At 41.3% G+C, this 15,711-nt stretch overlaps 2 protein-coding genes across 11 annotated transcripts in view; one reads left to right on the forward strand and one right to left on the reverse strand.

The window, feature by feature from the left end:
* The first annotated feature begins 1,248 nt into the window (after positions 1-1,248).
* Positions 1,249-15,711, forward strand: part of ADD3 (adducin 3) — a 125,060-nt gene continuing 110,597 nt past the window's right edge. For 4 of the 10 annotated variants that reach the window (XM_059398532.1, XM_059398534.1, XM_059398530.1 and 1 more), the window contains exon 1: positions 3,291-3,621. The gene's annotated coding sequence lies outside the window, so the exon portion shown is untranslated. Of the gene's footprint in view, positions 1,417-2,751; positions 2,994-3,289; positions 3,622-3,925; positions 4,034-15,711 lie in introns of those variants that run through there. The other 6 variants (XM_059398531.1, XM_059398535.1, XM_059398537.1 and 3 more) reach the window with 6 other exon arrangements.
* On the reverse strand, positions 3,474-8,653 carry LOC132016477 (proline-rich protein 2-like). Its single transcript, XM_059397712.1, has 2 exons — positions 8,648-8,653; positions 3,474-4,067 (listed from the first exon to the last, which is right to left on the reverse strand). Exons 1-2 carry the CDS (start codon positions 8,651-8,653, stop codon positions 3,474-3,476), a joined length of 600 nt encoding a protein of 199 aa, XP_059253695.1.

The raw sequence follows: 15,711 nt of genomic DNA on the forward strand, positions 1-15,711 counted from the left end.
ATAAGCATACAAATGTCATAAAATCATAGTATTTTGGAATGCCAAAGGAAAATTTCAATCCAACATCATCATTTTGCAAAACAGAGAACTAAGGACCAAATAAGATTACATATTAGTTCAAGATCACAGCTGTAGATAACAAAGGCCCTGCAAGGAAAATTGCAAAACATTTTCTGTTTTTCTCTACTCATATTTTGAGGCCACACCTCTACCTTTACCTATGAAGAAAATAATCACAGCTGTTCATTGCTTAAATCAAGGAATATTAATTATTGAATAAAATTTAAAGTTATAATGCAGACGATCAGGTTCTTCCTGTATGGGCATATTACATTTTAGTAAATAGTAGATTCATATGCATTTGAAGTAAGTTAATCTACTTATTTTAATTTTGCTGATTTCTGAATTGCCACTGAAATAGAACAGTGCTCTCCTGTTATTGTTTAGAATTGATTTTTTTGTTGTTTTTCCAGAAATAATACTGTAATCTTTATAACATGAATACACACTGAGGGGCACCTGGGTGGCTCAGTGGGTTAAAGCCTCTGCCTTAGGCTCAGGTCATGATCCCAGAGTCTGGGGGTCCAGCCCCACATCAGGCTCTCTGCTCAGCAGGGAGCCTGCTTCCTCTCTCTCTCTCTCTCTCTCTCTCTGCCTGCTTGTGATTTCTGTCTGTTAAATAAATAAATAAAATCTTTAAAAAAATACACATTGTAATCTGTCAATAACACATTTTCTAATACCAACATCCGCTGAAATCCCAGGTTTGCTTAGTGTTAGAAGGCTTGACTTCACTGCTCCCAGTCACATGAATGAGTTTCATTATTCTTTTCGAATTCTTGTATTAAATGCTAGTAACCTCCTTTTATTTGGCTATCATTTTAGTGAAATGATTGGAAATTAAATATTAGCACAAAATACTAACTGGTTTCCAGGCACAGCGCTTTATTTTTGCCATGGACCCCAATGTTTGAAGTTAGCAGGGCTCTTTAAAATAAGTGTGCTTCTAGCATTTCATTGATTCGCACTAAATCAGTCCCTCGATCATCCATCCGGTCAATTTTAACCTTGACCTCCCACAGCTGTACTGCTTTACTCAGTCCCAAAAAGTCCCTGCTTGTGCTGCTTATGAAGCAATAGTAGAGAGGAGAAACAAAGCCCATTCCTTTAAGAAAGATTCCGCCTCCTTTTTTATAAGCAAGCGCCTAATGGTAACTGGGGAGTCTCAGTATACTAAGTCACTTTACTACTCAGCATTGGGAGAAGCTGCAGCGGCTGCTGTGGCTGTGGCTGCCGCCGCCGCCGCCGCTGGTCTGAGGCTGCAGTGGGCTCCTGTGCAGCACTGCAGAACCCACACCTACAGAAGACACACACGTCTACTACCCTTGACACAAGAACGCCTTGCATCTCCCGCGGGTAAGCCGATCTTTTATCCATTTTGTCCAGAAACTGTGGGAAAGGGAATGATCATGGAAACGATGGCTCATCAGACATGCTTAAAATGGATTATGTTAATTTGTCTTCTTTGGGGAGGGGGTTGTTTAGATCTGTGAGTGGGAAATGCTCTATATAGTGGAGACTATTGTCTGATAAGTGCTCTTAACATACTTTTATTTATTTATTTTTGCTATTCATAAAAGGCTAACCTTGATGCATGCAGAAGCTTTTCATTTTTTTTCTTTATAAATGCAAAAAAAAAAAAAAAATCCAGCCACTCCCAATATCTCTCTCAAATACTGCAGATATTTTTAAACACCAAATAAAATGACAGGCTGAGCATTTTCTAAATATTTTCTCACCAAAGTCAGGAAGCCTTCCCTTGATCCTTCAGGGGTATTTAAAAATCATAAGGCATGGTTAGATTTTGAGCAGATGGGAGATGGTGGTAGACTAAAATTTCTATAGCCTTAGTCCAGTGGAGAGAGAAAATGAGAGAAAATGAATCACAGTTTGTGCCAACACAAGATTCATTTTCCACACTTCATATGTGGGAAGAGGAAACTACATTTTAATTAGCACATTTTTAGGGAAGAAAGAGGGGATGAGGCTAAGGGGGATGGCATGAAGTATTTGAGGGGGAAGAGTCTGCAGAGGAGGAAGGAAATGAAGTGGACCGTCGCCAGGGCCTTGGAAACGAAGGGAGATAAGGGTGGGGAATGAAGTTTGTTCTGTTTGGTTGGGTGGGGTTGACTCCAGGGACCATGAATAACCAGAATGGCGCTTGGAGGGGTGTGCTTGCGAGTGGATGCGTGTCCGTGGAGGACACGTGTGCGGAAGGGATGTGCGAATCGTGGGTGGCAGAGAAAGGTGTGCATTACTGGGAGGTCTGTTTGGAGAACAGGTTGGAATGAGGAACGTGTCTGGGCGACGGAGGGGGAGGGGGCCCAGTGTCACCTGTGGATGGATCCACATCCCTGCTATCGCATCTCATGTTGCAAAGTTTACCCAGCCCCAAATTCATTTTGAAAGCTGGCGCTGCCTCCCTCGACTCTTCCCCCCCAAGAAGCCAGCTCTCATAAGGTCACCAAGCCAGGGGCCAAAGTAGGGGTGAAGACCCTCCACCGGCCTAAGTGGAGCCGGACTGAGGGCGCCGTTGCCCGGCCCCTCTGGGGAGGTGAGTAGGGGGAGGAAGCGCCGGAGAGGCAGTACTCTGAGCAGAAAACCTAGGCCCCTCCTATGGGGGGCGCGCGGAGACTGAACCTTAGCCGTGGCCGCCCCCTGAAGACCCAGCTGCCAGAGCAGGCGGCAGGGGTTGACCGAAAGCTGCGGCTCAGCCTCGGGGCGGAGAGGGCTCGCTCAGGTTAGGGTGGGCGACATTTCTGAGGCGTCCCTCCTCCTCCTCCTCCTCCTGGCAGTCGGGTTTCCGTCGGGGTTATTTCCCCCTCTGACGCTCAGGGGACGCCACGGATCGGAACTGCATAGCCGGAGGAGGACGCCGAAGAGGTGCCAGGCAGCCGCCTCGCGCCAGGCCCTCCCCGAGGCCCGGCGGGCCGGTAGGTCCTTGCGGCCGCGGCTACACAGATGTGGTTAGAGGGCGGGGAGGGGGCCGAAGCCGCTGGAAGCAAGGCTAGCGAGGGGCGCGAGGGGCCGCAAGGGGCGGAGCCTTGAGGAGGTGGCACCGAGAACGTCCTGTGATTCTGAGGGGCGGGGTCAGGACGCTCGGGGGGCCCAAAGGGCGGGACCAGGGGCGTTCGGGGGTGCGAGGGGCGGAGCCAGAGGCGCTTGGGGGCCTATGGGCGGGGATTGGGGCGGGGCTTAGGGGGCGGGGCCAAAGGACGCTCCGGGGGCGTTCGGCCAGTCCCGCCAGAGCGCGAGCGGCCCGCTGGTAACGGTCGCTGGGTCGAGGGGCGGGAGGGGAAGGAAGGGGGTTTAAATTATTTTCTTCAAAAACAGTGAGCGAGAGCTAGAGGCATCGCGACCCAGGTGTCGCCGCTTCCTGCTACCGAGGGCTCGGCGCCCAGGTCCCTCCCTCCTCACGCCCCCTCCCCTTGTGTCCTCCCCTGTGGAGCTTTGCGGCGCTTAAGAGGCGGCGGCGGCGGATCGAGTGGCCGCTGCAGCTCCCGCGGCCGCGGAGAAGGAGGAAAGGGAGCACAAAGCCAGCTGCGCGAGGCGAGCTGCGAGGTAATCCTGAGGGGAGAGAAGGCGCCGTCGTCGAGCCCCTCCTCCCGGAGGGGATGGCCTGCGCCCGCGCTGGCTGGGCGGTGGGACCCTTCCTGGGGGTCGCGCGGGGGCGGGGAGTGCGGGGGCTTGCGGGGCCGAGGGGACTTCCGATTGGCTGTCCCCTGCGTCCTCAGGTGAACGTCTTCTTCCCGGGGGGCCGGAATGGGAGCCTTGGGCTGGTCCGAGGGGAGTGGACCCGAGGGGGAGGGCCCCTTGGCGCCGCCGGGTGGGCCCGACTCTTGGGCGTCCTCTGGTTTCCCTCGAGAGGGTAAAGGAGTTCTGAAAATCAAGAGCTCGTTGAAGCGTGGGTGACCTGGGTACCTTAAGCTCGGAAGGTGTGCCCCCGAGGTGGCCGCGCTCGGAGAAGGTGGAGGTAAGGGAAGGAAGGTTGGTTGGTTTTGTTTTTCCTCATTTTAAAAAACTTGTGTTACTAATTGAAAGCGTCCGGCCACCTCTCTCCTGTAGTCCGCGTCCCCCGTCCTCCCAGCGCGCGCACACACCCCTACGAACACCTACACGTTAAGGTTGTGCTTCCTGCCTGGGGTGACAAGCAGAGTTGGCAGCAGGTCCCGTTTGCTGGTGTTTGGGGCACGTCCAGCCTCTTTGGAGGTATGCTGTTACAGCTGAGGCAAGACCACAGAGACAGGTAGAATAAGCTAGGCCTTTATTAAATTGGCAAGAATGGCCTTAGGTGAACTTTTTTGTTGCAGAGATTTAATTGCAAGTAGGTGCCCGGTTAAAATGGGAGCGTAGTAAAACCACTAATTTCTTTGGCACTTGTGCTTTTGCCACTGACCACTGTAGTGGTAAGGAGAGAAGTGGAATTCAACTCAACCAGGAGGCTTTGAGTTCGGTGTGGTGAAGGAGTTGATAAGATCCTAGGAGTTGGAACCAGCTACGTCAACGTGTGTGCATGTTTATGTTAAATTATACAATATTTCTGATTTAGCAGTATGAAATGGTTGCTTTTCTTGGAATGAAGTGCCTCTACATTGTGCTTAGTATATCCCAATTTGGGCTTCAGAAGACTTTCAAGAGAGCGTTGGCAAAGAGAGTAAGAGTGCAGGGTAACCCGTTGTTAAATTAAGTTGCTTGACTATTAAAAAATTGGTGTAAGTAAGGTATGGTACCAACTCATTTGTAGCCTTACTTTTGGAGCATATGTGTAAAGTTTTTTGTATTCAAATCTTGATTGCATTTTAATTGACCTGTAACGTGTTTTCCTTTGCTTAAATTGACCTGATTAATTTTGCAGAGGGAGGGCCAGGAAAAAAATGGCCACTTTGGCTACATTTAATTTTTCATCTTTTTAAAGAGTTCACTTTTTTCTCTTCCCGCTTTTTTTCTTCTGATTTTATTTATTTGAGAGAAAGCAAGTGGGAGAGTGAGCAGGAGCTGGGGAAGGGGGCATTGGGAGAGGGAGAAGCCGACTCTCCTCGGAGCCAGGAGTGTGATGCCGTACTAGATCCCCAGACTCTGGGATCATGACCTGAGCCAAAGGCACACCGTTAACTGACTAAACCACCCAGGTGCCCGATCCAAAGAGTTCACTCTTTAAATTAACCTCAGGTGCTGGCATGTGGGTAGAAGTTTTTAAAGAACAAGCGTCCTATCAATCTTGAATGTCTCAATTTAAATGCAAACTAAGAGATAATTGGTCATGGGGCAGTCAATATGTTGTAGCTTTTTTACATGTATGCTAACAGGTTTGTTAACATTTGACATGACAGGTGACCATGGGAAATGTATTTTGCATAATAGAAGGATTGTATTTCAAAATGTTTTACATTCTAAAAATGAAAAAATTGTACACTTCTATTTCTAATTCCTTTTTTCAATAATGCTGTACTGGGAAGGATGTGCTTCACTCGGTGATTTTTTTTTTTTTTTAAGATTTTTATTTTTTTATTTACTTGAGAGAGAAAGAGAGTGAGAAGGTGAGAGAGGAGAAGGTCAGAGAGAGAAGCAGACTCCCCATGGAGCTGGGAGTCCCCGATGCGGGACTCGATCCCGGGACTCCAGGATCATGAACTGAGCTGAAGGCAGTCGTCCAACCATCTGAGCCACCCAGGCGTCCCAAGTGATGTTTAAAGTGTGCATTTGGTCTTTGTAAAACCAGAATGTCTTTTGAGACTAAGATGACATAACGTCATCTCCTTCACACAGCCCTAAAATCTGGACTCAGGGTGGGGTTCAACTTGTGCAGTTGTGAGGCTTCCTGAAGTAGGTGTATCATGTCTTGTTTTGTTACACCTACACAGCCTACACAGATTGTTAGCTGTTTCATTTGTTCTGTGGCAAAGCATTTGGTTAGCAGTACTGGGCAGCACTTATGCATGTCATCAGGGTATGAGAAGCATTTTTATTGAGGGAAGAAATTCTATAAAAGCATAGAAACCCAAATCTGAACAAATTCAGCTTGTAGAGTGTTGGGGAATGATAGTATCATAATACTGAGTTGTTTTATATAAAGTGTTTACAGTATAGTCTGATATTCAGTAAAGCGTTTTGTGTGTTTATCATCATTAGTATATAAAATGGGTCGTTTCAAAAGGTGGTTATATCACACTACATAGCAAGTGAAGATGAAGCAAATATTTGTAAGAACCCATATTTCCTCTACCTCTGTGCCAGACAGAGTTTTATATGATTTAATTAATTTATTTTTCACGACAACCCAGTGACTAAACAGAGACAAAGGTTTTTGCCCAAGGAGTATAGGCAGTAGGTGCCACAGGCTGGTTCTGAACCCATAGTCTGACTGTAGAGTGTAACTACTGGGCCCTGCTATTATACTTGCAGTAGTAGTTACAAATTGGTGAAAGGTCCTCCATGTATTTCCAAGACTGCAGGTGTATGCCTTTGTGTTGTTTAGCCACACCCTTTTGTATTAATACCACCAACAGGTTGTTTAAATATGAAGGGTGGGTGATTAATCTGCTTTAAATAGGATCACCTTTTGACTTTGGAAGAGGATTCTCTTTTGATAAGTTTAGCTAAGATACTATATATGGAATAGAGTATGTTATCTTTTTTAATTACTATAATTAAAGCCCTTTTTATTTTTATTTATTTATTTGTTTTTGTTAAAGCTTGCCAATGTGTTGGGGCCCACCAGGCCCAGCAGGCACTAGTTTCCCTTGGAGAGTTTCTGCTTCTGCACTGAATCAGTAGGGTTGATCTTTTGATTATCAGCATCATATCAAGCTAAGATGGATTTTTAACTTAAATTTGTTCTAAATTCTACCTGAGTTGCCTCCTAAAATTAGCTTTAAGATATAACTACGATTTGTACTTTGTCACATCCTCACTGAATTGTGTGTTGCTGCTTCACCAATGTAGTTGATAGGTCCAGCAAATAAATTACAACCTAATTTAGGAGCTGGTTTAAGTAATGTTTAGAATTATTGTAGAGAACTGAAATGTCCTTTTGTTGACAGTTTAGTGAAATGCAATGTTAGGAAAAAATGTTTAAAAACAAGCATATGTTGAATTAAGAAACCCCAAGCTGTATTGAAGACCCAGGTTACTAATCTGTTTCTCACATACATAAATACTAAATTTTTTAGCTAGAATTAATATTCAGTGCTGTTTCCAAATCCTTTGGAAGTGCTAAATATGTAGAGTTTGAATAGGAGAAAATTTTAAATGTCTAATCAGAGTACTATTCCTTCTTTTAAACATGGACACCTTATTTTAAATTAATTAAGGAGTCGTAGACTGTATTAGGTCATTGAGGTTCAAAATGAGTGCCCTGATACTTTCCTGTCTTTTGTATTAATGGTTTATCATTTGAACTCGTTTTTTAAAGATTTTATTTATTTGACAGAGAGAGACCGCAAGTAGGCAGAGAGGCAGGCAGAGAGAGAGAGGGAAGCAGGTTCCCCGCTGAGCAGAGAGCCTGATGCGGGGCTCCATCCCAGGACCCTGTGACTACCACCCGAGCCAAAGGCAGAGGCCCAACCCACCGAGCCACCCAGGCGCCCCAGTGGTTTATCATTTGATCTTGGGGTCCATTCCAGTGTATCTTATAGATGAGATTGTTGTGAAGTCTTTCGGGTTCTGCAAGTGCCTAAGCTCTCATGGCCAAGAGCCAAGACAAACTCAAATTTTTACTGTAATGGATTGTATATATTTAGAATCCTTTATATCATACAGGTTAGAAGTCTTTCACTGACTGTGTCTTGAAAGAAAACATGTCTGTTAACTCTTACATATCCCTTATATGTAGTAAGTAGATGAATTTAATTTTTTCCTTTTAGCAGTAGGTAGTTATGGACACACGTTTATAACCATCCTACCTGAGGGTGGTTACTACCTTTCATGTAAAGTTAAAAATTATTCACCTGGCATTTATGCAGTAAATAATTTGAGTATGAACAATTTTAACTGCAAATTGTGTTAATTAAAATTAAGTGTTACAGGAAAAAAGGTTTATGGGCTCTTTATTTCATGTGCATTTTAATAATACTGATCTTTTATATCTGGTCAGGTTTCAAAATGCAGTTCAAAATTAAGTTAATTGCACAGTTGAACACATATTTGAATGTTAAGATGGTACTGTTTAACTTACCATAGAAACTTAGATGATAGTACAAATAAGAATCAGTCTCATGTTTCTTAAACTAATTTTTGTTAGATATCTGAAAAGCTGCATTAATAATCTCCCAGGTTTCTAGGATATTACTACACGACAGAGCAATTTAATGAGGAGTATCTTAGAAACCTTAAAGAGTGAATGTGGCTTTCAGTGTTATCTAGTATAACCCAAAAAGTAGTAACATGATCACCAAAAGGTATAAAATGAATGAAACCCATCTTTGATATTAAAAGGCTTATTGCTCTTATAAATTTCCTTCTTAGGAAGATAGTATAGACTGGTTTTTAACCGCCAAAGCTGAATGTTATCGTATAAGCTTTGATGTGCAGTTACATCTTTATAATGAGTTTAGATCTAAATTGAACTTTCACCTGATAACAGACTTACCTGCATTGCCACCATATGCCTTACATTTACTTGTTTTTAAAAGTTGGTGATAAAGCTTAATGGGAAATAGTAAGACCTCCCTGGTTTAAGATGAACTTTGAAGCCTTTTTGTTTCAAATTGTCCATAACTAGGCCTGAGGACATTGGCGTATGGGCAGTACATTAACTAGCATTTAAGATTGCTACCTCATCAAACAAGACTATAGTTTGAACCTGGGATGATTAAACTCACTTTTTCTGCAGTAGATCTACATGACTTCCATAGGATAACAGTTTCTCACAACTAGCCAGCCAGGGGTTAAAACACTTTTTGGAAGCTTAAGGGCAAATGACATAATGTTCTTAAAAACCAGTGTCTCAAGAAATATACTGTATATATTAATAAAACTTTTAATTTTAATGCTCCCAAGGTGCATTAAGGCAAGTGGACATTAAGGCAAGCAATTGATTAAGCAAGATGGAAATCTAACTGCAGGTGACATACATGAAATTGTCACTGCATTCTTTTTGCTACTCATCATACTCCTTTAAATTTATTCTTATAATTTTTTTAACTCCCCCATGCCCTTACCTCTTTGGAAGAGGAAAGGACAGTGCAGGTATGAGTTCAGGAGACTGTTTAATAACACTCCCAGGCTATTGTTGGTTGCCTGCTAGGGGAGCTGGAATTCCAACAATGTAGAAGGCAATCAGGTTGGAGAAGTGCTGAGTTTTTCACTATCTTGGGACTTGGTGTATACCTTTAATTTGTCACCATCAGCAATGTTTCTGTGACGCTCTTCCACAATGGCTCAGTTATCCTGTACAAGGACAGCATTTCCTTTTTCCTTTTTCCATACAATATTCTCATCCTGTCATCTTTTGATCTGGAATGACTAAATGCCATACCAAAAAAAAAAAAAAAAATTGGGGTTTATTCCGTATCCTCACGGAGAGGATACAGGTTTACTTGGTATGTCTGAAGACATGTATTTTGGGATTACGTCCCAAATTAAAGGGTCTCTTTAAGAATGCTGTATTTAATCCTTCAGAAATTAGAGCTAGCCGCTGTTAGCTGCATTGCCATTTCTGATCTCATCTGTCTTATTAGGCTCCCCTTACAGAATCTTTTCATTACTTTCTTAATGTCTGGGGAGAAGGGGTTGGGGAATGATGATGGTCACAGCTCAAGTGGAGTGGTGAATGGGCTTTAAGTGCATAGGACAAGTGGCGCAGAGAGTGGAAAGGGGAAAGAGATAGGTAATGAAGTTGATATATTGGTCTTATTCCTTGTCCCCGCTCCCCCCCCCCTTTTTTTTTTAATCTTTAAAACCGTTTTCTTTCCACCTTACCTTCCTCCTATGCCTTTTATTGCCAGGACTGAGTTTTAGCTCTTCTAGAGAAAGGTGGAATGTTCAAGGTGATTCCCATCTGATGCTGAAAAGTTTGGCTTTTAGCTAGAAAGTTGACTAAAAGGAATTTCCTTCCATTCCTCTTTACAACTGTCTTTTTTCTAAATTTCAAGAAAAGATCTCTGAAACGGAAGTGTGAGAAACCTTACTTACAATGTAATAGTTGGGAGCCATTATGCATTAAAATTAAAATACATATTATTAATCAGAAATCATATTGTTTAAGCACTTTTTTGTAAAACTGAATCTACAGTAATTTTGTGTTAGGATGTTTCTTTTTAAGTGGGTGTCAAAAATTATTTTTAACCAAAAAATGTTGAAAGTAATATGAAAGTAATCTTCTGTCTTAGTGAATGTTGATAAAAAAAAATTATAGTTCTCTAAACTATTATCACTAAATACTCTGATGAAATACTAGATAGACAATGATTTGGTCACTGAAAGACTGTCACCTCTAAAGCAGAATGTAATAGGAACGGAACACTTTATACTTGAATAAGAACAGTGTATCTATCTGCTTGACCTAGTGAAGGCCCTGAAAAGCTGATTACTTGGTAATCACTCAAGTTAGGTGATTTTGTGTTTGATGTTTTTATAATCTGAATTTTGCTGGGCTCTTGAAGAGTGTCTGGTTGGACCATCAGCTTTTGATGAATGCATTTCTGGAGGGATTGTGACTATCAGAGTGCTTTGAAGAGAGAAACCCTGTTTTGTGTCCTACCTGACTGTCACAGAACATGCTTCTTGGAGGTGGTTTAATTTGGGATTTGGGCTCAAAGGGAAGAGTGCCATCTACTGAGTGGCCAGCATCAAGTAGAGCAGCCCCACGTTTTTCTCACAGAACTCTCAGCTGGCTCCTGGAGTAAACCAGACTCCACTGACGAATTTGACAGGATTTTAGTACCAAATAGACTTGTGGCTTGCTTAATTTTAATTACTTTATTATCAGGAGGCCTAAACACATGGTGGATAACTAAATCACCACTTGTTGGATTACATGGGAAAGGAGAAACTTCAAGAAGTTGTTGAGACTTTATATTAAATAATAGTGTAGTCATGGTGAAATCATTATTAACTCAAAAGTGCTAAAGACAATTATTTTAGTAAGGCATGTTTCGTAAGTGGTTCCGGTTATTCATGGCTTCTGCAGACAATGATGATGTTGTTTAAAATTTGGTCCTAAAATAAAAAAAAGCATTTGTTTAACTAGAGGTAAGTGTTTTAAGAGTATTTGAATACTTTATTTTTTTCTTTTTTACTTTGTCTCCCTTTCTAAGGCAGTGATTCCTCCTTGAGTGATTTCAGTGTTTCAGAGTGGGTTGTATTGTTGTTTTGCTTTACTCCAGTGATCTTCTGTTTTGTTTTGCCAAGTTTTTCCTAACTTCCGGAGACTGCCGGTGGTAGTAGTCATGGGTAGAACAGGAGGTCACAGAACCAGATGTAGGTCAGTGGAGGTTTATGATACCTGGAGTAGGCCTGTCGAAGCCAGACAAGAAGGAACTCTGACAATATGAATTGAAAGGAAGCTTTGAAATTATGATAATATCTTTGTTGTTACATATCAGATATAATTAATCAGTAACCATTTTTCTCAGCCCTTAAAACCTCCCAAGGATCCCATTAAGCACTTTACATAAATTATCTGGAATTTATTTAAGTAACTTGCCCAAGATCGTACAGTTGATAAGTGGCAGAGCCAAGGTTTGAGCCTAGGGCTAACTCCTTTAAATGGGATGCTGTACTGCTCATTTATTTAAGCTCTTTCTTGTTGGTGACTGCACAAAAGGCTTGAACCATGATTATTATAGTATTTATGCCTCTGCTGGAAAGTACTGGTAGTTTTTTGTTTTGTTTGCTTGTTTTTTTAAAAAGATTTTATTTATTTATTTGAGAGAGAAAGTGAACACCAGCAGAAGGGAGAGGGAGAAGCAGACTCCCCGCTGAGCAGAGAGCATGATGGGGGGCTATATCCCAGGAATCTGGTATCATGACCTGAGCTGAAGGCAGATGCTTAACCCATTGAGCCACTAGGTGCCCCCTCTTTGTTTCTTAAAAAGGTGATGAAAGGGGTTAATAGGATTGAATTTCATTAGGATCAGGAAGTATATAGGAGATAGACCTTCAAATACTTGCTATTTGGTTTTATCTAAAATAGTAATTTCTTTGCTCCTTTTGCTATGTTATTTATTAATTTAAAACCATAAGAAAAGTTTAATTGAAACAGTGAATTGTTTCATGTTGTTTAAAATGTGCTACTTCATGGGAGGAGGGGTTGAGTTACAGAAGGGTTTTAGGCTGGAGTTCTGGTGGAGTTGCAGTTGGGGGCAAGTAGAGGGATGTGTTTGTGGCCTTTCTGTATTTTGCTTGCTCCTAAATATTTTTAAGTAGTAGTACTTTTTAATGTGACAATAATATCCCATATCCACAGCACAATAAAATTCAGCCATGTGCCAGTCTGAGATCTTGGGGGAACTTCAATTTGTTGTGCACAGCAAGTGTGCTCTGAGAACCAAACGAGTATCATAACTCTCATATATGTACTAATAGTTTTGGATGCATGTATCCTCTCAATTAAGAGTTATTTAATACCTACTATTAGAGAGTGCTTTTGGCTTTTAAAACCTATTTTGACCTTAAAGGATATCTTTATTACTTTCGCAGGTTGGGACTCATTGTTTGGTAAAACCAAAAACTTCTAAAATTGCAGTTCAGTGATGGTTGTGCTGTGTATTCTAAATCCAGTCACTCCTTAAGGGCCTCTAACTCTTCCCTTTCATATGTGAGAGAATTATGTTTTGCCTTCCAGAAAACCCCTGTAGGAATATCAGTTACATAACTCCTTGGATTCTGACCTTCTATTCTAGTCAAAGGTAGAAAAAGTCACCAACAACTAAGATGACAACACAAACGATGTTCCTTGTTAGTGTGTGATGAATGCTGAATAGCAGGTACAGATAACAAAGACTATGTAGGTCTTCACATCAAGAAAGGGCCCCCAGAGATAGAGTGGTCAGAAAAAAATCTCAAGCAAAGAGGACAAGGGTGAGCCTTGAAAAGCAGGATAGGATTTCACTAGGTGCGGGCTGTGAAAGACATTACTGTCCATGAAAATACATATTTTTTTTTTACCATTATGGGAGATGGTTTATAATCATGGTTCACAGTCTCTTTTCACTGTAAGGCACTTGAAGGCTACAGTATACTCTTATGAGTAATAGTGCCAAGGACACACCTCCCTCAAAGGTATATTAGAATATTGCAGGGATGGAAAGGAGAGGGTGGTGGTGGAGAGCATGTAGATTTTTTTTTTTTTTTTTTTTTTTTTTTTTTAGTAGGCTCCATGCCTAGCGTGGAGCCCAGCATGGTTCTGAACTCACAACCGTGAGATCAAGACTGGAACTGAAACCGAGAGTTGGTCGCTCAACCGACTAAGCCACCCAGGCACCCCAGTCATATAGATTTTAATAATACTCCTTATGAACCCCACATGAAAATGACTGGTTCACAGAAACATCCTAGTGCTGTTACTTTGAAGTAATGCTTAGGGAAGTTTGGTACTTGGAAGACTTTATAAATGCTCATCATTTCCAGCACTCAATAAGAAAAGCCTCCTTTTGAGAAGAGGTGTGCCTTTTTAAAAAAAAATCTGAATTTGTCCATCATTTACTTTGCCAAATACCAGAGTATAATTCTGTTGATGGCTCTGTTATATCTTTTAAATCCAATGTATGGATAGATAGCCTTATTGATACTATGAAATGTAATCATTTATACTAAATTTTTGTTAATAATGTCTTGTTTTGGATTTTAGAGGATTTGTTCTGAGTATCTGAATTCTCTTAGATTTTGTAATGCTTATCACTTACTTTTTGAAAAATACTTAGTGTAACTATTAAGGATATTTTGAGCAAGTCGCTTTATTTCTCACTTTAGGTTTCTAATATAAATTATGTAGGGGTTGGGATAGATCATCTTAAGATCAATTGCATTTGAAGCTTCTGTGATTTTACTTCTAAGGAAGGTAAACTCCCCAATTAGTGGTTTTACTTGGAAGGTGGCCAAGAAACCTATGAGTGTACTGTGTGAAGTTCCTGAGAATGGATCTAATAGAAGGCCAAGATCATGAAAGTCTTTGGCTCTATGTATATGTGGCAGTTGAGAAAAGCGTATCACTCCAGAATCCCCAGAGTTTATTTTAGTTCTTCAGAAGCTAAGGGCCCTTGGCAATGGACAATGGATAGATCCTTTTTGAGAACAATGAAATAAATAAGGATAGCCATTTTTCCTAAAGCAAAGTGTAGTAACATAATGGTATATTTTTCAAAAAGTGGTGTTTTTCCATTCCCATTCCATCTTTACTCTATTTAATATATTAGTTCCTTAAAAATATTTGACTTCTGTTTAGCTTTTCTTTTCTGAGCAACTTTGTTTCCTTTTATTTGTTCATTCATTTAGCAAATATTTACTGAACATTCATTATATGCCAGCCTGTGTTCTAAGGTTATGGGAATTCAGTAAGCAAAACAGAAGAACTGTCCAGTTCTAATGACATTTATATTCTTGAAGTAGAAACAAACAAAGTGTGGGTTGTATTGGTGTAAATGTTCTGGAGAGATACAGAGCTGGAAATAAAAATGGAGTATTTGGGTATATGGCAAGTTTAAATACAATGGCTAGGTGAAGCCTTCACTGAGGAGGAGACATGTGAGCAAAGACTTGAAGAAGGTAAGAATGTATGTGATGAAAGGGGAAGATCGTGGCTGGTGGCGGTGGAGGGGGGGAAGCCCTGAGGCCCAAGAGTATTTGGCATGAATGAAACAGAATGAGGGATGAGTGTTGGGAAGCCATTGGATGACTTTGAAGAGGTGGGACATGATTTGACATAGGTTTTCAGAGGATTCTTTTGGCTATGTTTGACACTAGGCCATAGTGGTGCAGTAATCTTGGTGAGAGATGATGTATATGATAGAGGTGGTCATATGTGAGTGGGTTCTGGGTATATTTGGATGATACAGACTGTGATTGGGTTCTGGATATATTTGGATGATACCGACAACAGGATTTGGCAACTGGGGTGTGTGTATATGTGAGTCAAACCTAAGACCAAGGTTTGGTGTCTAGGCAAAAGTTTGCAGGAAGAACAAGTTTGGGGAGCAAAGGGAATAGGAGTTCAGTTTGAGACCTATTAAGTTTGAAATGTCTGTTAGACATCCACTTGGAGATACTGAGTAGGAAGTTGCTGTGAGTGGAAATAGTTACTGCCCACTAGATAAACTTGATAGTTGTCATTATTTTCCTCTTTCACTTTTAAAAATTTGCATATTTAAACCCTTTGATGACCATAATAAACTTGACTGTAGTAAAGGCTTCATGTCTTAATGTTTTAAAGGGATTCTTTGTTAAGACCTTGAATTTACTTTAACGTCTAAAGACATTGGTCTCAAAGGAATTCTTTCTCTAGGCATAGCACAATTTGCTTTTAATCAGAATGCAAAACTATTGTTACTGCCCTTTGAAATGTGTGTGAATAGTTTGTTCTTCAAGAAGTTAATATGGTTTAATGGTTAAAAATAGTAATGTATAGTTATTGTTATGACCCAGTACTTTTCCTAGGTATATACTTGGGAGAAGTGAAGACATATTGTTCACACAAAACACTTGTATGCTAATGTT

This window comes from Mustela nigripes, chromosome 4, assembly GCF_022355385.1.
Source record: "Mustela nigripes isolate SB6536 chromosome 4, MUSNIG.SB6536, whole genome shotgun sequence".
Classification (NCBI taxonomy): domain Eukaryota; kingdom Metazoa; phylum Chordata; class Mammalia; order Carnivora; family Mustelidae; genus Mustela; species Mustela nigripes.